At 45.0% G+C, this 25,022-nt stretch overlaps 1 protein-coding gene across 4 annotated transcripts in view; it reads left to right on the top strand.

Annotated features, from left to right (window-relative positions):
• The window catches only part of hipk2 (homeodomain interacting protein kinase 2), a 71,699-nt gene that overhangs the window by 31,621 nt on the left and 15,056 nt on the right, over positions 1-25,022 (top strand). For all 4 annotated transcript variants that reach the window (XM_067589180.1, XM_067589179.1, XM_067589178.1 and 1 more), the window contains exons 3-7: positions 17,984-18,107; positions 18,805-18,924; positions 20,371-20,457; positions 23,967-24,151; positions 24,284-24,446. In XM_067589180.1, the coding sequence (XP_067445281.1) occupies positions 17,984-18,107; positions 18,805-18,924; positions 20,371-20,457; positions 23,967-24,151; positions 24,284-24,446 (679 nt within the window). The remainder of the gene's footprint in view (positions 1-17,983; positions 18,108-18,804; positions 18,925-20,370; positions 20,458-23,966; positions 24,152-24,283; positions 24,447-25,022) is intronic.

Below are 25,022 nucleotides of genomic sequence, written 5' to 3'. Positions count from 1 at the left end.
TCCCCTCTGGGTTTCTGCGTGCCTATGAGATAGATTTTAGGCCTACTGATGAGGAGGTGGAGATCTCACACCCCCTCTAGTGCTGGCTCGCTAGCAGGTCTCTATTTTACCACACAGAGCATATCTTTAGCCAGGGTGTCAGTTGGATTTTTTTTTTTTTTTTTCTCTCTCTGGTGAAGTTTGTTTGCAGTTGTCTTCATTCGCATACACACAATCTGCTTTTCCTGGCTGTTCTTCTTCATGCTCATAGCTGACCTGAACACAAGGAAAGAAATTCTGGTTAAGCTAAATAGGCCATCTCTCACTCTGTCTCTGTTAAGGAGTTATTTCCTTCTAACTGTTTTTCTCAGAGGGAGTTGTAGTCTTACAGCAGGTCTGGCGTTTTACATAACCCGAACACAGTGATGTAATTTTTTCTCTCTGAATTCTGGTGTCAGAAACATTGGGCTGTGTCCCTCTAACCGTTCAGTCTGCCCTTGTGTCATAATCTCTTTCATGCCTGGCCTGATCCTGCTCCAATTTATGTAATTAACTGATGTCCCTGCACTGGATTGCATGCAAACACTGTATCACTACAGCCCTGATTTCACTAAAACTAACAAATCCTTGAGGACTTGTGGTCTATTAAGGCTGTTATTCACATAGCTTACAGTTATATGAGGGGGGATGTTAAAAGTCAGAAAATAACAAGCCCCATTACATAAACATGGAGAGGTAATTGGGTTAAAAAAAGTTTCTTTTATTATAGGAGCGAGCAAAATTACTACATGCCAATTAGAGAGCAAATTTTACGACTTTGGCTTGCTGACGTAGAGGGGTTTGTGTGTGTGTGTATGTGTCTTTGTGGATGTGTGTGTATGTACAAATGGGTGTATAGAGTGAGAAAGGGGTTAGCCTTGTGTGACTAATACAACACACAATCTGCTTTTTAAGCTCAAATACTAACGAGCACATCAAGAGCCAGGGCTGTGTTCTCTGCTTTACAAAAAAAAAAAAAAAACTACTCCTACCCTACCATAGCTGGGTGGAACTCCTTTTGTTTGTGTACATGGCTGGCTGTTTGCACTCCTGTATGCACATCTGTGTGTACAAGCACAACAAACATCCAACTGTGCTGGATGATTAGATTTCCAGGGCATGGTCAGTGGCTCGTGTGTCCATACAGTGTGTGGGAAGGCAGACTTTCCAGCTAGCAAGCAGACCTGACCTATAAACAGTCAGACAGACATATAGACAGACGCTAAAACCAGATAGACCAGCAGGAAGACAGACAGACAGGCAAGCTGGCAGATTGGTAAGAAATAAATAGATAGACCCACAGACGGATAGAGGGCAGGGTCTGGCTGCAGGGAGAAACAGGCCCTTTGAATGAACATTTAGGTTAGACAGACTGGGTGAATGTGTCAGGCTTTGCCGCTGCCCTCAGACATAGATCAAACATAGAACCTGCCATCCAGGACACATCACATCGCTTAAGGCCCAATGTCGGCCCTCCTGACTGAGGCAGGGACTCTGCCTCCCTCCCCCTTAGGGGAGGAGATCCAAGGACGTCTCCTGAAGTTTCCATGGTTGCATATCTCAGCTAGATTCAGCCTTGTTTGTTTCGCCTGCAACATGCTCCGCTGCACCGACCCACATTAGTGAAGTGCTCGCAGACTTAACCCGTAGGTGGCTAGACAGCCAAACTAGCACACATTCGCACGGCATAGACGCGCCATTTGCTCTATGTTCTCATTTCATCGCTGGCGTGACATTTAGGCTAACATGTGATGGGAAATGAGCTTGGTTTGTGTTTCCTGCATCTCCCATGCACCATGCGTGATGATAATGAGGGAGAAAAAGGGCAGAGGAGAGGGGTGGGGTCAATATGCTAATAGTGGGTGTACATTTTGATGCCTCGCTACCAGCATGGAGAGGTCTGGTGAGATGGGCTATCATTCTCCACCTCCTTTTCCCTCATTATCCACCCGCATCTCTCTCCATCTCTGTCCTCCCCCATCCCCTGCTTTCTGCTCTCATCCCTCTCCATGCCCTTCACTATTTTCTCTCCTCCATTCCCCCCCCCCCCCCCCCCCCCCCCACTCTATCTCACTCCTGGTACTCCTTTGCTACAACCCCCTACGTCCCCCCCAAACACCTCTCTTCCAGAATATGAGATACATTTGTTTTCCTCCACCAGGCTGTGAGAGTGGGACGCGTGGCGTGCAAAGTGCTGATGTGTAGGTTTCTGGGTAATTATAACATCCCTTGGTCTCCAAGAAAACTCTAAACTAATGTTTAATTTGCCTCTCCGCTCAAAGGAAGCCCTCCTTTGTTATTGCCGTGGCAATTAGCTGGAGCCAAGGCCCAGGCATTTCCTGTGATTGTTGTGATTTGCATAGAGAGCGAATCAGAGAGAGTATCAAGACCCTATACCCCTCCTTTCTCACTGCCATTACACCCACCCACTCCTCCCTTCCTACTTCTTTCACTTCCTCCCCTCCCTCTATCCCCCATCACTGCTCTGAATCTCCATCAGTGGCCTAGCAACCGAAACTTCAACCCCAGTGTCTTATACCTCTGCATGTTGTGGCCAATTGACAGGAGAGGAATTGACTAACTGGAGGGCACAACACAATGATTTTTTTTTTTTTTTTCTCCAGATGAAAGTGGCAGCGGGTCACGTGTCTCCTACCTGCACAATCCCTAATGGTCACTCCGCAGTTTCAGCCAATATCTTCTAATTAACTGCCTGTTCGTAACCTAGCTGGTGGCATTCCACTGAGGATGGTACTAATGGAAGTTGTTAATTGAAGGTATAAACATACTGTCTGTAGATTAAGATGTCACACCACATACAGTATGCGCAAGCAGCCAGCTATGTGCATACCGGACACACACATGCATGTCGTGTGTTATGAATGCGGTGCAGCAGCATGGAGGCCTGTGTGTAGTTAATGAGATTATCAGTCAAAAAGTAAACAGCTAGATGATGGTGAACGTGCTGTTTTTGGTCCCGAGGGGAAACCATTAACTAGCATTGCTGCATCACGGTGGCTATTGTGTTTCCTGCTCTGGCCAGATAAGAAATGGATTCCCCCCGACTGTTTAATATCACGCTGAATGCAGCTGCCATGTTTTATGACATTATTGTTACTGTGCATTCCTATTTCAAATGATCCATAACAGATATGCATTTCGTTATTATATAAGTCATACAAGTGCTTTTGAATCTTTGGATTTTAATGTGTTGAATCTAACCTTAATGAACTTCCATACAACAGCTAATTTCCATAAAATCCCCCCATTGCAGCTTTGCTAAGCTTTAGTTTCATTAGAATACCTGAATGAATTTGCATCGCCTTATCAGCACCTGCCTCTGTGTATGCGCTTATAATAGTACCACTGTGTGATATGATATCCACATTTCCTCTGCTGCTTCTCTCTTACGCTCTCATCAGATTATTAGAACTGGTATTTTCCCATTTGTGGGTTTTAGTGCTGAGAGCTGTGGCTTCAGGGAGCCTGTTTAGTGGAGAGAGAGAGAGAGAGAGAGAGAGAGAGAAAGAGAGAGAGAGGAGAAAGCAAATGAGAGAAAGAGGGGTAGGCAGAGAGCTAATGGTGAGATAGAGGGTAAGCTGTTGGGGCTGTTAAACCTGAGGAGTGGCTAATCTATGAGACGGCACTCTGCGCTCATCTGCTCCGGACTGGTGTGGCACAGTCCGCGAGCGGTACATCCACGGCCCCAGCAGTCAGACGTAGCCTCCTGATCTATATTTCAAAGCCGAGAGTAGAGAGGAATTCAGTAATGAGCTCCCATCTTCTTTTTGGTAGTGGAAGACTCTCTTTGTGGAACTAATTGAAAGTGGCATGTTGAGCGCCAGGGAGCTCTTTGGGGGCTGCACTGCGTTTCAAGGGATGTGGAGAGATAAGTCTGCATGCCGCTGTGGCTTTTGTGTCACAGGTCTGAAATAAACAGGTCTCTTAGAGGAGAGTGATGCACTTTACGGCTAGGATTGAGCGGGAGGTTGTGTTTTTTGTGTGTGTGTGTGTGCGATTGTGTGGGTTTTTGTCTACAACTTGTGTCCATTACTGACATTACACCCCCTCCCACACACACAGACATTCTGCATCTATCCTGCCCCCCCCCCACCCCCCCCCCCCCCTTAATAAATCTAGTTTTCTGTGTCAGCTCATCAGAGATGCGGTGTGTATGTGCGCACATTTGTGCAGACGTGTGTGTTATTTGGGCTCTCTGAGCGCAGTGGAGGAGCGGCTCAGATGGGAGATGGGCTTTCTCTATTACAGATATGGAAATGGCCTGAGACGTATGCAGTTAGACTGATATACTGCGTGGCATTTACTGAAATGATGAAACAGAGCCTGGCCTTAACTATTTACAGACACACACATCCATGAACACTAATAGCCTACACCCACATGTGCGCACTCACATTCAGAGATGTAAATGTATTGGTTGGTATTTTGCATGGCTTGGCAGGTGTGTGGATTCAGCTTTTCTGTCCAATTGGCCTGCTGTAGATAATTTTCTTGCATTTTTTTTGGAGCCAGTGAGAGCCTCATGGACAGGAAGGATACATTTCATTAAGGCTTCTTCTTGAGTTTTGTTTTTTTTTCTCTTCAAAATGCAGACCTGCACATTCCTTAGCGGTAACAGATGTGGCAAATTTTTTGCTGTGTTCACCTGGATCTCAGTATTGCTTTTGGAACTTTTGGAATATCAAATTTTTTGCTGATATTTAATTAGACTTGATTCAACTATCAGTCATCTCATACACACCTCTGAATGATAGTATGATAATTTATAGTGCCCGCCATCTAAATGTCACTACTGAGCTGGTTGAAAAAGGGAAAATTGTCAGATCCCCAAACCAGCCTCCTGTTTCTGGGAGGCTTTAAAACTTGTGTCACACATTCATTTATTGCACGATGAGGTTGGTTTCATCTATCGACTGCTGGCAACAAGATAGCCTCACAGTCACAGATGAAGTTATTAGATTATGTATTCTGTTTGCTGACATGTCTTTTTACCCCCTGTCAACATGACACACTTTAAAAGAGACAGCTGCTACGAGAGAATAGAACGGTATTCAATAACAGCAGCATTTGAGAAGAACTCATTAACATTCGGGCAGCTCTTTGTCATCTTGATCCACTGTTTTGGCCTCAGCTGATTCTGTCTAACCGCATCCTGTAAACTGTGAATGAGCCGACGGGAGAGAGCGTGCGGGAGGAGGACGATTTCTCTTCCAGTACGATTTTAAACACGGATGCAGGGGTAAAGGAAGGATATGTTCTGTTTTGGGGTGTGTAGGATGGTTAGCAGAGGAGGGAGGCGGGGATGGTGATGATGAAAGTCGAGCAAGGGAGGGAGGGAACAGCTCAGCTCGGTGCCCAGCTGTGAAGCTGCCCCTGGGGCTTGGGGAGACTGTGGAATGTGGCTGATGTGAGTCTGGGTTTGCGCTGGAGATAGCAAAGGCCCGGGGCGTGCAGCTGTGAGTGGTGATGTCTGGGAGAAGGGTGTGTGCACGTCCATACGTACTTGATTTGTGGATGCATTTCTGTGTTGTTGTTTTTTTGCCTCTGTGTGTATGTCAGCTTATGGGTGTGTTTGTATTTATACATGCAGGGTTGTTTTTGACCCTTGACTGGCCACAGCTGAGGTTCCATCCCAAAGAAAGGAAGAACATTCTGACTAATTTCCTGTTTGAGGGTTCAGGGCATGCTCTCTCGCCTTGCTCACCAGAGACGTCTGGAATGTGAGACAGAACCAGATTACAACAAGCTATCTCCCTCAAGGATTGGTCGGTTTGCCAGTCAGCTGAGAGCAGCTTTGGTCGGAGCGAGCCTGTCAGGAGGAGATGACAGCTAGCTTTTGTTTGGGAGATTTCCTGTCCTGTCCTGGGCAAAGGGTCGGTTAAAGTGCATAGTGGAACCGTAGCACCACTCCCTTGCTCCCCCCCTCTTGCTGTCTGTTTTTTTTCCCGCCACTCGAATCCCCACTAGTCATATTTCCCACCCACCGACCAATTATAGCGCCCTATGTGTCAGGGAAAAGTGATCTGATTGGCTGTGTCGGGGGTGTCTGCGAGGTCAGCGCTGTGTTCATTTCACACTGTGTCCTTTTGGACTCCCTCCAGCAGCACCCTCAGAGCGCTCACATGAGAGAGAGAGAGCGGAGAAGAAGAAAGGAGGAAAGAGAGAACAAGGGAGACGAATAGACGAGAAAGAGAGAATTCGTCTGTACGCAGCCTTCAGTGCAATATGATTTCTTGCCTGAGAAATCGTAAATGTGTCATGTTTCGAGCTTGTTTAAAATTCACATTGAGTCCAGCAGGCACCTTCAGTGCTGCTACTGCTTCTGCTCCACAGTTTGTGCTTGTACTGTAAAACTGTCGGTTGCCTCCGACTCCACAACAAAAGGAAATGTTCAGAGCCAGAATGCCTTTGTTGTGTTGTGTGTGTGTGTGTGTGTGTGTGTGTGTGTGTGTGTTCAGTGAGAGGGGATGGTCTTCCCTCTGGGCAAGGTAAGCTAAGACAGGAAAACACCTGGTTAAAGAAGGCAACCATCAGTTATAGAGCTGTCAGAGGACATGTATATCTGCGTGGAATGTTTTTATTACATACAAACCATGATGAAAGCATATTTGTCATCCATTTCCTGGTATGTTTCATCATGGAAAAAAAAAATCTCTTTGCATCCATGAAAGAGCTGAACAACCTTGTCTGTCATTAGACTCCCAAGAGCAACAGTCTCCAATCTCAGGTGGTGCTATCGGTTCTTTTTATACTTTATCATTTGGCTTGTAAACATGACCTTTTCCCCTGTCCCTATCTGTGTTTATAGGTTTTGAACACGAGGGGAAAATAGAAACCAGACTATCACACTGAAGGGCAATCTGACAGCTTTCAGAGAAACACAATGTGCACTCCATATATTGTGCCTCACATGCAGTGAATATGGGAACTTAGATCAAGAAATCTAACCCATTTGAATATATGGTTATTTGTGTGTTCAAACCAAATAATCATTTTAGTCATTTATTAAGCAGAAATGCCCAACTTGCACTGGCTCATGCTTCTCAGATTTGAGAATTTGCTGTTTTTCTTTGTGTGTATCATTGTAATTGTAATATTCTTTGAGATTTGGTTTTGATTTTTTTCTGTTTGGCAAAAAGAAGCAATTTAGACAAAGATACTAGGGCTTTGGGAAATTGTGATGCACATGTTTCACTATTTTCTGACACTTTATAGACTAAACAATTCATTGCATAATCAAAAAAGTAATTAGCAGATTAATCAATGATTCAAATAATCATTACAGTAGCTGCAGCCTTGATCAGAGGAGATGTGGTCTTCTGGGATGTTAACCTCACTGTCAATTGTCTTTACAATTGCAAATTCACAACAAGCAGCATCTTGCATTGATTTTTCCCTCTATGTATGTCCAACACAATGATACTGACAAAGCAAAGCCTAATTAAGATACTAAATTTCTCACTGCCGTCCCTAATCACACAAATACAGTAAATGTAGTTAACCTTCCCCCACTGTGCTTAATGCTGGACATAACAATGAGATGGGCAGGACAGACAGTGCAATGTGAGTTTTGTTCAAATTACTATTTAGACGGAATCAAAGCTGCATGCTGTCTCCTTGAGTGAGGCCACAGAAGCAGAAATAACAATGTCATTTTGTCCATAATAATTGAATCTTCAAGTATGGCTACATGACAAAGATAATGCTATATTGATTGTTGATGTGCAGAAATTGTTTTCCCTCAATAGTCAATGTATGGCATATTAAATGTTGAGCATGTCTTCATTGTTTGTCATGGTGGACCATATAGGGGATGGGAGAAAATTATCACTCTCTATATGACAGAGGGAAGAAAAAACAGTACAGAGGTTATTGTCATTGAGAGGTGATTAACTGTGACTATACTTACAAATGACTGCAGGGCACTGTTGCTTGGCCAAATTAATTACCTGTCATTGTGACTGATTGTTTTTGAAGACATGTCTTATTATTGTTGCCTGTTCTAAGAAGTTGGTTCTTGCTGCATTTCACCATTCAGTAGCAACATAAACGCAAATGAAAGTAATTAAATGCTAAATTACATATTGTGTGCCTGTTTCTGATTTATACGTGGCTCTGATTTACTGTTTGTGAATGTGAGAAGCATCATCCAACTCCTGTTTTATAAAGTCATGCATGCACATATCCATGAATGTGTGTGTGAAAACATTCAATTACCAGAGGTAGTCTCATAGCTCAAGTCATGTGTATTATTTGAGAAAGAAAGCACAAACACAAAGGCAGACTCTTCTACCATGACATGGCTTCGTCTGGTCTGATCATAAGAAACTTCAGCTCTCATTTACAAATCCAAAAGCACACCACACACGACTCTATCCATCTCCTTTCATTTGCCTAAGCAGGAAGACCGGCTTCTGATGACGCTATGAGGGAATGGCCCATTTGTCCAAATTCCTCCATAAAGCCCTAATAATCCTGCTGTTGTTTCTCTACGTGATGACATTTCTAATTCTTGTCAGGGAAGAATGCAGCGTGACGAATGGCGTTAAGAGTGTCTGAGGGCACAGCAGGCAGGCAGCATGCCGGGGCAGATAGAGGGACATGAAGACTCATGATCGACAGAGACTTCACCTTTCCCAAAGGACACTCTGGAGGACGTGTGTGTGTTTGTGTGTGTGTTTAGGGTTTTGTGTATATTCTTGCATGCTTATGTGATAGCTGTCATGCATGTATGGTGTTAATTGTGACAGTGGGACATGGGGTCAGTCATTGTGTTGTATTAAGATCTGACCACATCTGGGTAACAATCTGGATCCGCCTGTCAGTCTGTCCTATCCACTCTCTAATTAACCATGCGCCTTCTGCACTCAAGGGACTTGACACACACATTCGCCACAAAGAGTAGCACTGTGCATAGACAGACAGACTCGGAGACAAGCAGAGAGGCAGGCAGATAGAAAGAAGGAGAAAGCTTGGGGAATCATATCCAGGGGGTCTCTCCCTCTGTTAAATTTTAGAGAGGGATGGGGAGCTGCTCTATAGGACCTGTGTGAGCTTTGGTTACAGCTCTCTGCGGCCCTGTAGCTTGTCATGAGGCAGCGCAGCCCTGGGCACCGAGAATTCATGTCACACACAGTGGAATTTGATTAGGCAGGAGATGGTATTACTGCCCGACTGGGTGGGAGGAAGGAAGAGGGTAGTCAAACAAGGGATAGTGATAGAGAGAGGGAGGGGTGAAGGGGGATGGGTGGAGGTAGAGAAATGTAGCGCATGTACTGTATGTTAGCGCATGCGAGGAGGGGCGGGGGGGGGCGGCGGGGGGGGATTTTTCAGTCTGCCTTGCAAATGTCTCCCCCATGTGCTCTTTCACTTGCCCCAGAAATAAGGAACTAGTGAACCAGAGCAGCGTTTATGATTGAAACTGTGCGTGCGCATGTGTGTTTGTGTGTATTGAATGGCAGGGAGACGTATGTCATTACAACGTTAGGACGGCGTCCCTGTGGCTCCCAGCTATATGTTCTCAGGCGCCGCATTTCAAATGGATTTTCGGTGTCTGTTGTTTTTACCACATATCCAGTATGTATGGCTCCAATAGCCAACCACATTGACTTTGCCCCCACTTTCTCTCTCCGTATTACTAGATCTCTGTCTTAGTCACCCTAAATCAACTGAATGGGACATAACGATGCAGTGCCTCGCAATTTCTTACTCTGGACGGTATTGGACTAAAGCAACCGCTGGAGGAAACTAGACAATAAAACGAAAATAATGCCCATCAAACAGACAGCTGAAAATACATATAAACCACAAGAGAGGGAGACAGGCAGACAGTCAGTCAAGCAAGCCAATGACATTGAGATTGGTTTGGCCAGCAGTTTAACAGTCATGCTGGGCTTTTCAACTGAAGGGCTATGATAGCATATTACGATATGATACACAGTATATTTTGCAGTTTTGACTTGGGCTCTGGACTCTGGGCTGCCTGGCCGTGGCTTGCCCTGTGCTGGACAGATTGTCTGGCTTTTCTTTTGATTGTATGTCAGTCTCATATGGAGCCAAGTGAGAGGTTTAAGCCTAGCTCTCTGAATCCCTAGTACACTCTAATTTGCTGAAGTGATCAAGGCTTCGGTTTAAGTATCCCTCAGCCACAAGCAGACACAATCTCATCTGCCTGACTGACCGCCTGCACCCGTCTGCACAGTGTGTCTCGCTGCCCGTTCTGCTGCCTTCCTGTCAGCCTCTCAACCATCCTGACAGGCTTGCCAGCTGGTAAAGCTGGTTGACTGAGTGATTGCATGTTAGAATGTGTTATCGTCTGTCTGCATTTCTGTCTTTAGTTTGGCTTCACCCACTGCTAGCGAGCTCTCCGTCTGACCCACATATTTCCTCTGGATTTGTTGACAGTGGAGAGTAGTGACTAGCAGAGTATGAGGGTATCATTCTGAAGGGTCAGATGCATTAATTTAATACTTTCCAAGAAACTTGTCGCTGTTATGTTGATATACTTTTTACTGCCAGGATGTGATATCAATTATACCATTTTCAAGTTATTAATTAGAGCTCCCAGTGAAGTTTGATTTTCATGAAGACTCAAGTCTGACAGAGCAGAGCTGCATGCCTGAGGGTTGGGTCGCTGTCTGGCCAGTAGCTGGTTGACTAGTTTTATACTGTCCCACTGTCAGTCCACTACACTAATAGGGCAGGAGAGACTTGAGGCTCCCTCTCGGCGTCCCCTACATCTTCTCCCCAGGCTGTGTGTGCAGAGAGCATCACTGTATGACAGATACCCATCATTTACCAATCGCAAATTCTTCCTGGCACTCTTCCATTTGACAAGAGAAGGGACAGAAGATGTGTGCGTGTGTGTAGGTAGGTGAGTGTTGATTGAGAGGGCATCCATCTTCCATTGTTGTGCCCACCCACCCTCTTCTTATTCTTTTTCTCATCTCCTTTCTGTCGTTTTTCCCCCCTTCTACCTCCACCCCCCGTTTAAGGAGGTCTGTCCCTTTGACCCCTGCACCAGGGGATGGGGGTCGGGGGTATAGCAGGTACTACAGGGAGCAGGGGAGAGCCTGCCAGGTGGAAATGAGATGTATTACTGATAGGATCAGCCGCATGCTGGAGAATAATAATAACCACAGGAAAGAGGTAATTACCAACCGGGAACGATGAAGCGCTGCACAGACGTCTAAACGAACAACTGAGCTGCTCTGTAGCTGCGCTCATTGTTTGTTTTTTGTAGATGTTAGTGTTGCTAATGGAAGCTTTTGCAAGTAGAGGGAGAAGAAAGAGGGAGGGCAAGTGGAGAAGAGTACTATACTGAAGTCTCCATAGCAGCAAATGTATTGCCAGCGCAGTGAAATATGTTTGATGCTCTATGTTACCTAATAGTAAATCTGTTATGTTATCTCATGCTGCTATGAACACAGTCATTTGAAAAACAGCCTGGGTGATGCCATGTGAGAGAATGTGGCACATCCTGTGTGCTAATATTGACCGTGCCACGCTGTGACAACAGGGCTTCATGTACCAGGTGTGCCACAGTGATAGGGGTGGCTCTCTGCCCTCTGAATATTTCATTATATAAAATGCATCAAAGATGAGGGAGGAGTTAAATGTGAGATGATGACACCTTTGAATGTACGAATGCTATCTACAGCATATTAGCTCTCATTTACAGTTTACTCCCTCTTAGGCTGCTGAGCTTAACTGCACCTCAGGTTGTGTTGAATCAGCACCTCAACCTGCACAAGCATACACGCAGCTCCTACCCATATTTTACATTAGCCTGCAATGATGCTTTTGAGTCACTGTAATCACAATTCCTGTTAAACAGTTGAGTTGCAGACACATGTCTGCAGTTTACCCTCTTCTTGTCCTGTTACAGCGAGCCAGATCAAAGCTTTATGCAACTTCATGACAGTCCCATGCTTAAAATGACTGTAATTCTTTAGATGTCTATCCCTCCTTCTGTATGAAAGATCCTCTCTCCTTCTTTCCTTCCATATGCTTTCATTTGCCTGGTTGTAATGCATTGCTCAACCCACAGGGAATACTAATACTTTAACAGGTAAAACAGTGCCAGCCTTGTCAGCGCTTTCAGTATGCCTTTTTCTGAGAGTGAGAAAAGAGAAAGGGAGAGGTAGGCCTGTTTTCAGGACCTTGAACAACAGGAATGTCGCCCCTGCTAAGGGAGTGAGACAACATTTCTCAAGGACTCCAGCCTCCCTTTCTCCACCCCACCACCTGGAGCCCCAAGTCTCAAAATTCAAATGCCATCTATAATATCTGCCTGCATAAATGTGCATTTACATGATCGTTGCATCCGATGTCTGGCTTGTGCATCATGCAGCAATTTCTGATGTGATGAGAGCAGGCAGAGTGGTTGGGGAGATGTAGTGTATATGTGTGTATGTGTGTGTGTGTGTGTGTGTGTGTGTTTCTTGGGTTGGGTCGGGTTCCTGCGAGCCACAGGTGCACGGCAGGGGATGTAACTCCGAACATTGATTTCACAGTCAGCGACCACCATGCAATACATCTAGAAAAGTGTTTCTCTATGGTGCGTCTTCAAAGAGGCTGTGGAGGAACCTTTGAGGGCATAAATATGTAGATGAATACCCCAGAGGAGGAAGGGAGTCATTCACAGCACCAATCCGAGCCTTTTACATTAGGCAAGGGCAAAGCGTGGGATGGAGAGAGGGGAGGAGGCAAAAGGAAGGGAGGAAAGGGAAAGACGAGAAGAAGATAGAGGGGGGAAAGTTAATGGCGGGCTCTATTCTCATGAAGTGCTTTTTCCTGTTAGCACCGGACAGTTATCTCCCTCCCTAACCAGCACTATGTCATAAAAGTACTCTCAACATACCCCAGCATAAGATCTTATTTACCCCTAGCATACATGCTGCTCTTCACTTATTACTGCCTGACTATTGAATAAAACATAGTTACATTATGACCAATGGTAGTCTTTGAAATGGAAAGGAAAGAGATCATACCCATTACCATAGACTGGCTGACCCGTGTGTGTGTCATTGTGCATTTATGTGTGTGTAAATGCTGCAGGGTTCCAGGGATACATCAGTCTCCCGTCTGGAGCCAAGCTAAGGGAAGGTCAGCCTGATGGATACATCCTGACATGCACACAGCCTGTGATGTCAGCCTGTGTGTGTGTGTGCGCGAGTGTGTCCGCATGTGTGTTTATGTGTGTGTGGGCTGGCAGGCCAGCCAAGCGCAGGCACGGTTCAACAGAGCAGAGGGTGGACAGGCGAGCAGGGAGGGAGTGCTAGCCTGGCCTCGGCGCCCTAGTTTGAGGGGTTTGAAAGGGGGGATTTGCTGGCAAAGGGGAGGTAAGGAGGGGGTGGATGGTGAAGGGTGAGGTGTAGGGGTTGGCTGGGCTGGCAGAGGGGGGTGGGTGAAGGGGCTGAGGTGTAGGGGTGGGCTGGGGTGGCAGAAGAAAGACTCCATTCATGAGTCGTGCCATCTCTGGCTCCCAAGGGGACTGGGGCTCATCAATGACCAGGCCAGCTGGGAGGATGTCAGCATGCAGACTCTCTCTCTCTCTCTCCCTGTCTCTCTCTCTCCCTCGATCCCACCCTCCCTCTTTCTTTTGTCAAGGGCCAGTGCTGTCACAGTCACTAGCCTGAACACTGAGGCTTCTCATGCAGTTGGGGCCCATTGAAATCCGGAGAAAGCCTCTGGCTGGCCAGTGGTTTGCACACCGTCTGTACTGTATGTGACATCTATGGTCTACGCCGAGAAGCTCACAACCACCCTCCGAGAGGCACTGTCTGATGCCAGCTTGAGATGAGCTAGGTGGCGTGCAGCTTAAAAGGTGATAAATTATCAGTGTCAGCTGCAAGTAGCACGCTCAGATGGTGTATCCAAGCACCTCAAGTCTGAAGCCTACCAGTTGGGTAGATAAGACTGTGGTTTTTCACTCTTTGAGCCACAGAGAAACACTGACAGACAGTAATTTTGTTTTGGTTCATACTAAGACTGTTCTGCCTTTTTATGTTTAAGGGCTTTAGTCTTAAAATGCCACAGAACTCTATTTAGAAAACAGTCAAAAACCAAAAATGTGGCAACTTTACATCTGACTCTAAACTGAAAAGAAAGGTCACATCTGCATGAATTGTCAATCCCTCGTGCTCTAGTACTTTAGGCAGGAAAGGGGGACAGGAAAGGAGCAAGGTTTGTGAGCTGCACTGATGCGTGTGCTGTTTATCACTGACAGTGAAAGGCCTGCATCAGCAGCAGCTGTGGGGTGCTTTGCATGCAATGGCAGCGGTGAATTGGTAGGGGTACATTTGCATTTGTGGTTTCATATCATGAGCAACGATGTTACTCCCTCTCTTCCTTCCTCCCTTCCCTCCTCTCTCTCGCTCTGTCTCTCTCTCTCTCTCTCTCTCTCTCTTTCTCTCTCTCTGTCTTTTGCTGAACTGGAGAGGCTTTCAGTGAGAGCAGGCAAAGAAGGCAGAGGAGCCATGAGAACAGTCTAAGTAGAGCAGTGGAGCATAACCTAGGAAGGTTCAAGCTGAAATGGATCCAAGCATAACATCAACATAGCAAATCTCACCATTACACAGAGGGGCAGAGTCCATGTGGTCATGACACACAGCAAGCAACTAATTACTCCTAAATGTAATGCTTTGCTGAAGCTGGCTGTATATATATATATATATATATATATATATATATATATATATATATATCTAGAGAGAGAGAGAGAGAGAGAGAGAGAGAGAGAGAGAGAGAGAGAGAGAGAGAGAGAGAGAGACAGACAGACAGACAGACAGACAGACAGACAGACAGATAGATAGATAGATAGATAGATAGATAGATAGATATATGTGAGGCGGAATGAATTACCTAACTTGATTTAAATTGGTGTTTGAAGTCAGTCAAAGTGTCTGTGCAAAAAAAGGGGAAAGTTGAAGGTCCTGTGGTCTGAGTATGCATGTGTCTGCTGGAGTCACAGTGATCTGGAGGACCATCTGATGAAAGGGTTTCCTGCAGCTTTCATCTCCACAACACATTTTGATGGGGAGAATTTCCTTGCAGCTGAGTCAAAAAACAGCCTCATATTGTGAGAAAAAGCCTCCACTTTTTGCAGCTTGTAATGGCTCATGCATATTTTTGGTTGTCAAATGAGGTTTTTGGAGAACTCATACTCATGCAAATAAGGGGGTATATTTTTTGTGTTCTTGTGCAGGAATGTGTGAATCGTGCCACAGAACTGCTGGGTTGCTATATTGGTTTCATTATATCGTAAAAAATATTGCATGTAAAAAACACTATTGCTGTGATGATGACGGAGTGCAGCCTGCTTCTGTTATCAACTTCTGCACAGACAGCATGATAAGCAAAGAAAGTACAAACAGTTCATTTGAATATATAAATAGGACACAATCTTCACAAAATGCGTATTGTTCTGTGTTTGTCAAGAAGTTTATGTCATGAAACAAAATGATTAAGTGATTTTATAACGATTTCTGAAGATTTTAAACTGACTTACACTGTAAAACATTTCTCAATAAAGGTTAGTTGAGTATTTATGTGAGCACGTGCTTCTGAATTCCTTATCAAGTTTCTACTGCTAGAAGGGACACACAACCTCCTTGAAGACCACACCTAGTAGTTTTAACTGTACTTTTCAGTATGCTTGCCTATCTGTGTGGTGGTGCACCTGTTCATATGTGTGCACAGCTACCCAAACTCCAGCCAGTCTAACAGGCTGTTAGAGGAGGATCACCCTGACCCAAGTCCCGGTGTCCATCTCCTCTCTTTCATACCTTCAGTAGACCTCGCTGTTCCCTCTGTAATCGCCTAGCAGGCTCCTTTATGCCTCTTTGGCAGCCTCTTGATAGACGTCTCGGCTCATTGTGTGTGAAGGTGTCTTTGTATTGGTGAGTAATGGTGCCCTAAGATACTGTTGCTAGAGTGTTGTCTTGGTGTCTGTTCCAGTGCTGCCCTCCAGACCCCAATAACCACCTTCTGTGACAGGAGCTCTTCACCGAGCGAAGCACTGCTCCCCCTCATTTGCTTTATTTGTGTCTCTGCCTTTCTCACTCCCTCCCGCCTGTTCCTGTTTTGTTTTTCTTATGCAGTATCTCATCGTCTGTCCTCTTATTGTCTTCTGCCTCTATATATTAGCCATAGCTCAGTATACAATGAATGGCCTGTGCCCTCTTTTCATTTCGCCAAGCGTCAGTTTGCAGTGAATAGGGAGCAGGGGGCTACAGTTGGAAATTTGCTTTTAAGTATGTGAGGTATGTTCATTCATTCTCCTCCAAACCCTCCAGCTGGCCTCGGACCACTCACCCAGCGCCCCCCTACAGGCCGATAAAGTCCTATAGCGTCCCCCCATGCTGTTTTCCACATTCTCTGTTTCCCTGGTACCTACAGTTCCAGCGGGTCCAAGGCCAGGCCCCCTTGTCGTTTCTCTCTCCATGACCAAAACCCTGCCAGAGCCCGCCTAAGCTTTGGGGGGGGGGGTATTATCATGGTTACCATGGCCACGGCAATCAGCACTGGGAACTCGGCTGTGAACGAGAAACTTTCCAAGATCAGCCTTACGCTTCTGTGATCTTCTGTGTCATGCTATTAATATGTCATTAATTGATAAAAGGGGGGTTGCAGCTTCTGCAGTTCAGATTAGATTGAAGTTAGCGATAGTACAGCGGCTCTGCGTTTTTCTCTTAGTGGAGACTTTGCAATGCTCTTGGAGCGAAGTGGCGAAATCTTACCAATAGGTAAGATCTTTGACCAGAAAGTTCCCCCTATGGAGATGACAGCCCAAGAACATCTTGAAAGTGCTTTGGATTGTTAAAGAGCAGAGTCGCTGTCTTCGTGGTTATTTTAAGCCCCATCAGAGACGTACGCTCACAGGAGCTGTATTAGTCTTTCTGACAGGACATAAAACGTGTTGAATGAAATTTGGGAATTGTTTGGGACTGCAGTGCTGCTCATATTATTGAAACAATATTTCTTCTTTTTCATCTAATCATAGATATTTATCTCCTCTTCTACTGAAATGGTCTCTTTGTGTATCACTTTATGTGTATGTGTGTGTGTGTGTGTGTGTACAACTGGGAAAAGCCAACGTGAGAATTAAGCACCGACATTATTAACTCAAATGTAGCCCACTAAAAGTCCACATGAAGCTTGTCACATGCTCTAGAGAATATTTATGTTGGTTTTATTTTTCATGGCATAATTGCTTCCACATTGCTTTGTGGCTGTGGACCGTGAAGCTGCGTAAACATACCCTTCTGCCTCTACCCGGCACTAGAGATTGGGGCTCAGTGATTGGTGCTCCCGCATAGTCATCAATCAGTAATCTGTAAGGTGGCACCTTGGAGACTGCCAAACCGAGTGATATTCAACTTCAGCGAAAATAAATCTCAAGCTTTTTTTCCAAGGCTGCATCGAGTGATCAATGTTAAGATAATATAACACTAACAGCCTTCAGATATAGCAGGTTAATTGAATTCTGTCTTGGTGTCGAATTGTAAAACAATGTCTGTTTGTGTGCAAAAATGTGTACCTAATTCGTGTGTGGTTGTTGCATAATTAAATCGCATCGGCTTTGGGAACAATGCTAAAATTCATGGACAGTCTTCAGCTCACTCCTACGTACATATGCAGCATAGATTATTTCCTCTTCTTACCTGCGCTTACTATACTGGGCAGCTCTCCATGAGCTCATATGAAGTGTGAAAATAAGCTCCTCTCACTCTTTCGCAGATAGTGTACATGTCATTGTAGTCATGTCACAGTTATGTCTGAAATTCAGTGTCTTTGTCAGTCACGGAAGAGTCCCATTATAGCACTGTGTGGTCTGATCCATTTGACACATTGTAAAAGGAAAGAGAGTGTTCAGACCCTCACCTGTTGGTCTTTTTGTTGTCTGATTTCTAACAAATATGATGCGTTTCTCTCTCCTCAGAGCTCCTGAAATCATCCTGGGCCTGCCGTTCTGTGAAGCTATAGACATGTGGTCCCTTGGCTGTGTGATAGCTGAGCTCTTCCTTGGTTGGCCCCTGTACCCTGGAGCCTCGGAGTACGACCAGGTAACACATCATGATTGCTTGAACCCTTTTAAACTGTCGCCTGACCTCTAAGCGACTTGTGACTCCGTCTTTGGGTTCTAGCATACCCATAAATCTGTGTTCATAATTGTCTGTACAGTTACGTTAATGCGTGTGCATTTGTGTGTTCTTTCTCTGTTAGTGTGTGCTCATGAGTATGTTTGGGAGGGTGGGGTGGTTCTCCAATCCCCCTGACAGCCCCTGATGATTCTTGCGCAGCCTCCCTGTTTATCTGAACAGATGCCACAGAGCCACTTGTCCAATTAGCGCAGCCCCTGTGCTCCAGAGCAAGACATTGCCGAGTTCCCCTCTCTCTATCAGTCAGACGAGGCTCAGTGGGAAAACCTTGAGCAAGTTGTGCTCCATCACCGAACAAGCTTGCCTGATTTTTCACAAACCCAAAAACTTGGCAAAGTGTCTCATTTACAAGTCTCAAATCAATCTTAGACTCTTGAGCTGAGCTTTGGGTGCTAGTCATTGTTCAGCCAGATAAGTCTGGAGTAGTTAATGTCACCCTAGATTTTCAAACCGCCAAAAAGAACATTCATCCTAAAGTTTTAGCCTTTTTTGTCATCAGCAGTAAAGATTCACAGTGCTTCCCAATTAAATGAAGCTTATGGTCCAATCATGCACATGATGTGAAAAGTCTCAAATGCATTTTTCATCTTCTGTCTTGCAGATCCGGTACATCTCACAGACACAGGGTCTGCCGGCAGAGTATCTGTTGAGTGCGGGGACAAAAACCACTAGGTTCTTCAACAGAGACCCCGACTCCACCTATCCTCTTTGGAGACTTAAGGTACACCTGGAATGATGTAGATGCATGCACATATTGCACAAACTGGTAACATCAAGAACATCCTTCTAGGAGCAAGTGATATATCTCACGAGCAAAATCTTTGCCAGAAAAAGCTTCCATTAACATTCCAGAAACTCTGGCTGCGCTGTGTGAGGCATTGATAGTCCTGTTTCTGGCTATAAACAAAGGGAGAGGGTTATGAGAACAAAATGGATCTGTGTGAGAGGATTTGGCAAATGGAAACCCAGCCTGGTGTATCCAGCTCAGAGGGTATCTGCTCTAACCCCCTCCCACTTTATGTAGGCCACTCAATAAGGAGATCCACTCCTTTCTTTTGTATCCTCATTAACTCAAGTTGAACTTTTAGTGTGCCACACAGTGAATGTGTACATAGAGTTCTTGACTGTATCGAGCTGCAAATACTGATCCATCTCTGCAGGGTATGGTGATATTTTTACCATGTCTGCACCGCCTGTGCCTAGGAGTGATCTGTGGTTCATTTGTTTCTTATGAATCCCAGCAACATACCACACTGACAAAAACTGATGATGATTGGTCTTTAGAGTACATAGAGTACATGTTTTCATGTCAAACAGCTGCCCATGGGCTTTTAGCAGTTGGCAGGTAAAAGTTGCGCATGTTTTTGCTCAAATGTAATAATTTCCCAGTTCTCCTTGAAAAATTGTACGACCTGTGTGCTTATGAGGCCCTTTTAAAACTGACACTGTTGTCAGTTTAAAAAACGGATGTTTCTGAGTTCCACGAGACAAAAGCTGACAGCGGCATTGTAGGGAAGACACAGACAGATTAGCTTGCACTTGACACCACTGCTGTAACTCCTCATGATTTTTTAGCATTTACGGTATGTGGAAAATCAAATATCAAGGCAGTCCTGACCACTTTTTTTTTTCCACTCTTAGAGACACACAGACAAATGGGAAGAGTCTGTAAGAGTGATTGCTCAGCTTTAATTCGACCTTGCCATGTGTTTCCACGTAACAGCAGCTGCGTTGCTTTGCTGACTGTAATTAAAAATATCATGTGTTCAGTCAGGAGGTTTCTATAGTCAACACAGATCAGTTTTGTGTAAATTTTCATCCTTTGAAAGAGATGATCACATACGTGTATACTGTGCATTGCCATGTGCTTCAGAAACGTGTGAATGTCCATATGTACATTTTAGTTGAGTGTGTTTAGTGCAGGGTATGTTCTGTATATTGTCTTAGTGTTCGTGTGATATAGTTTGTTCCTCCACATGAAGTCTCCCTATCTCTCCTGGCTGTTAGATGAGTGTTTGTGTGCTACCCCAGGGTTGCTCAGAGGGCAAGCTGAGTCCTGCTGCACATCAACAACAAGAGGCTGTAATGAGCCAAATGTAAATAGTGAGTTTCCAGAGGGGAAGTGTGATGGGATTTGAGAGGAACATCTGCTTTTTGTCTCCCACAGACTCCAGAGGACCACGAGGGTGAAACGGGGATCAAGTCCAAGGAGGCTCGCAAGTACATCTTCAACTGTTTGGATGATATGGCGCAGGTATGTCGTTTCAGTATCACAAAGCACAACTCTTCTCTTCACACGACCGGACTATAGATGTATTATTTGCTTTTGCTCTGTCTTCTCCTGCACTCACATCCAACTGATGGGACTATTCAGGTCCCGGGTCAGTTTGATCCATCACAGCTCAAGAATTATCTATCAAATATTTGAAGTCCTTTAAAATATTTATCCTGCCAGGGCCTGATCTCCAGGTGCTTTGTAGCTCTGTTGTTATATAGGACTTTACAGAGTGAAATGAAAACATCTGTTCATTGAAAACCCCTCCTCAACTCTGCTTCTGCTCTTCATTTTGCTTAACCGCTATCTAATAACTTACAGACATTCGAGCTGAACATGTGGTGAGGCTGGTTAATGTGTTTGATATGTGCAGTTTGCTTTCTTGAAAGCTATTTAAGCTGGAGTGAGTGTTGTGGCTATGTCTTCACTTTGTACATCTGCAGAACATGTAAGCATGTACAGGGCATGAACACAAAATACTGTCTTCTCTCCCTGTCTTACCCTTACAGACACACACACACACACACACGCACGCACACACACACGCACGCACACACACACTGGTCCCAACCAGTTATACAGACCGTCTTAGCAGGACCCATCATGTTGTGACTGCATGCGTAACTCTGCTGGTTAGCCCCTCTCTGCCTGCAGCCCTGCATGTCACCTGTGGGAATCTGTTTATTTAGGAGATCTTGTGTAACACCAGCGAGTGACTTATATATATATATAGCAGACTTATGTATGGAAAATCACAGCGGCTGAGCACAGCTATGTTTAATGTCACTTTTCTCTATGACTCAGGGTGAATTCATCTCTCCACGGTGGGAAAGTTCACATGTAGCCATGACATTTTGATAGGACGTGCCTGACAGTGAGATGATAGTAAGTGTTGTTTGGTTCACCCTCGCTTAGCCAAGTACTGGTTTTGCTGGCAGATAAGGCAGCGAGAATGGAAAATTACAATGTTTTTCCCAGGCCCTTCCGATCTCTGACAGTACTCTCTTGTCGTCATGCTACTCGATCCTGCCTCTGATAATGACTAGCCAAGAGATAAGTTAAGCAGGTGAATTATTTCCTTTGGAATATGGTCATCTTGGTGTATAACCAGCAGCAGCAGCCTCTGGAAACTGTCCATGTGGATACTCAACACATGTAGCTACTTAAGTGATGGAGACAATTACGGTTGTCCACTAGCGCCCAGGGCCGCTGTCAGGCCTGTCTGGAATAACATGTCGGGTAGGACAAGATAGTATCGCTGCCTGGGCTTGTTGAATTTACAGTTAGCGCACACACACACAAACACACACACACACACACACACACACACATGCAGCACTGAGTTTAATGAAACCAACCTGCACTGGTATGATATCCCCAGGGTCATCTCTGTCTCCTATGCTTCAAGCTCTCTGTCCTGTCTTCCTCTCACTGTTGCAGCTAGACTCAGCTTACTACAAAAACACAGAGGAGATACAGCAGAGCTGCACAAGCTTAATGTAGGAGAAAACTGCCTATTTTGCCCCATCTCACTATCCCAACCGTATAAACAAGTCAGTGTTGTGGACATCTGTCTCTATGTGTATAATGGATGATATAGCTGAAGGCCCTGAAAGACAGAGGGCAGGGTGCCAGGAAGAGATAATGAACCTCCTTTCAGTCGTGGGAAATGTGGGGAGGCTTTAGTCACAAGTATATCTAATTTAAGTAAATCAGAGACCGACTTATAGCAAATGCCGAGCCCAGCTAGAGGCCTGATGTAGATGGAAGAAAGTCCGGAACTGCTAGGAAATGGATTCACTTTGATCTGCAGACCTTCAATATCTCTGTTGTTGATAGGAGTGAAGACATGGCAGGAGGAGCAGAGGTGAATTAGAATGGTGTTCAACAGGGTCTTCACCTTATCTTTCTTTTATTACATGCCCTTACAAATTCATTTCTCCTGTCTTCTACTACCTCTCCTACTGAGAAGCAAAGTTTATGGGCAAATCTGCGCATGTCGTCAGGCAGCGTAGAAGACAGGATCGCATCCTGCATGCCTAGCTCCACATCTCCTGAGGCGTAGCCCAATCTGTCCCACTGCTCGACATCTGCCATCCCTGCCCTTACTCCAGAGTGGCATGTCAGTGCTCCTCACGACACAGATGTGCCTCCACAAACAGCCGTTGACATGCAAGACACGCAAGGCTGACCACGTTAGTTGAAGCCCCTCGTCTGTATGTTTTTGACTGACCATTTTCATTTTTATTCAAGATTTGGAAACGTTAAACGTTGTCGTTTGCTGCTATTGAAAGAAAATGAAGTATGAAAATATCTTTTCTATCGAATAAATTGACATATTTTCATTTCAATGGATGATAGCAACCTTCTTTTTCCTCTGAGCTTCTTCTTATTTAGTGTGATTATTGCGGCACGCCTCAGCCGAATCCCAGCTGCTATGCATGTGCAACCAAACTGTGTACATTTCCCAAAGTCATCTCTTCCACAAGCAGAGGACAATGTGATTATTTCTCACCTCATTCTGCAGATTATTCCTTTATCACAGCCAGTAGAGATGGCAAGCAGAGAGGAATGGTTACAGAGTCTGAATAACCTGCATAGAGAAAGAGATTTGAATCAGATTTGCAGTGTTGACTGGCAGCACATCTGATAGCCCCTGGAGCAGGCCTACAGATAAGCGCTGCGTCTTTATGAAAAACAGGCCTGCTACCTCTGCATGGCAGTCACAGTAAACAAGGCTGCCTGTCTGTTGCCTCTATGCCTGTCTCTGTCTTCGCACTGACTGACAATCTGCTCGTTGGCTTAAACCCAGACTAGCTATATCATGACCTCGTCCGACACCCCTCGTTCCTCACCCCGCATGACAACCTTAAAAGTGGACACAAACCCCAGGTTCAGCCTCCTGTCTAACAAATCAATTCATGTTCGCTGCGTAGCTTTCCATTAGTGCAGAAATCTGCCGCTCTGCCCAGTATTTATCCACAACCTAAGCCGCAATGCTTAATACAGATGAAGCAACACGATGTTCCAAGGCAGCTTCCCAGAATTGCCTCAGAACATATTTAGGTTAAGTTCTCTCTCTCTCTCTCATGTCAGCTTTTTCAGAGGCACTCACAAAATGGTGTCCTTTGTGGAGGGTTTTTTTTTAATGACTAGCCAATGGCAGCATTTATTGGGTTCATGTTTTTTGTTTGTTTTCACATCTCAGGAATAGATAAAAATCTCAGCGGAGGCGCCAGGAGATATTTCAAGTGTTGCTATGAATACCAGTGCAAATGTTTATAATGTCACTAAGGTGCAAGGTTATCACTGGGCTCTGTGACACACAGACTGACACCCTAACTGATGAGGCCTTGTGAGTATTAATAGGTCTCTCTATGGGAATAAGCTGAGGGAGAGATTTTTCTCTGTCGTCTGCAGAGACCTTGAATACTCAATCAGGCGTTGAAGAAATATTTGAAATTTGTGTGTTGGTTTCATGCCTCCAGGTGAACATGACGTCAGATCTGGAGGGGAGCGACATGCTGGCAGAGAAGGCAGACAGGAGGGAGTTCATCGACTTGTTAACCAAGATGCTGACCATCGACGCAGACAAGAGGATCACCCCTATTGAAACGCTCAACCACCCCTTTGTTACCATGTCACATCTCCTCGATTTCCCGCACAGCACACAGTACGAGCTCAACAGGCCCTGTTGTTGTTGTTTACATAATTCTCATTTCGAACGGTGAAGTAACATCTGCCACTGTCAGACGGTATGACACACTGCTCATTCCTTCTCCCTCACTCTCTGTCCCTGCTGTAGCGTGAAGTCGTGCTTCCAAAACATGGAGATCTGTAAGCGTCGTGTCAACATGTACGACACAGTCAACCAGAGCAAGACACCCTTTATCACCCATGTGGCCCCCAGCACCTCCACCAACCTCACCATGACCTTCAACAACCAGCTCAACACTGTGCACAGCCAGGTAAATATAAAAGTATGTCAAATAGTTACGCTGTTGTTTACTGCATTTCCAACTTATATTTCAATACATGTTTAATAGATTAAAGGACAAAAATGTAGTTAACAAAAAAAAGAAGAGTACATATAGGCCCTAAAATAAATTATGAGCATATGGTACAGTTTAGAATGTGCATTAATAAAATACTGCATAAACAGGATATGTAAGTATGTGTATATTGAAGACAACGGATAATGAAGCCAAGCCATTCAAGCTAAAATATTAAAGATGCAGCTTGCTTACATAGCCAGTCTAATGCTTTCTTATCCAAATAATTGTTTTCTAAACACTCAACTGCCAGTAGCTTAGCAGCTTGAGAGCGGATGCTTGTTTTTCTCTGTCTGCTCTGCCTGTCTGTCTGCACGTTTCCATGCTTACTGGGCTGCCTTTCTGCCTTGGTGCATGTATATCTGTCTGCCTGCATTTCTGTCTGTGCCCCAGGTCCTGTGGGATTGTCACAAAGTGCTGATTACACACATGACAAGCCCCACTTCCTGCTTGCCTTGCATTCTGGGGCTTTCAGGCCTTAAGAATCCCTTT

This window comes from Thunnus thynnus, chromosome 5 (genome assembly GCF_963924715.1).
Source record: "Thunnus thynnus chromosome 5, fThuThy2.1, whole genome shotgun sequence".
In the NCBI taxonomy this organism is placed as follows: Eukaryota; Metazoa; Chordata; class Actinopteri; order Scombriformes; family Scombridae; genus Thunnus; species Thunnus thynnus.
This window is presented reverse-complemented; position numbering and strand designations above follow the sequence as displayed.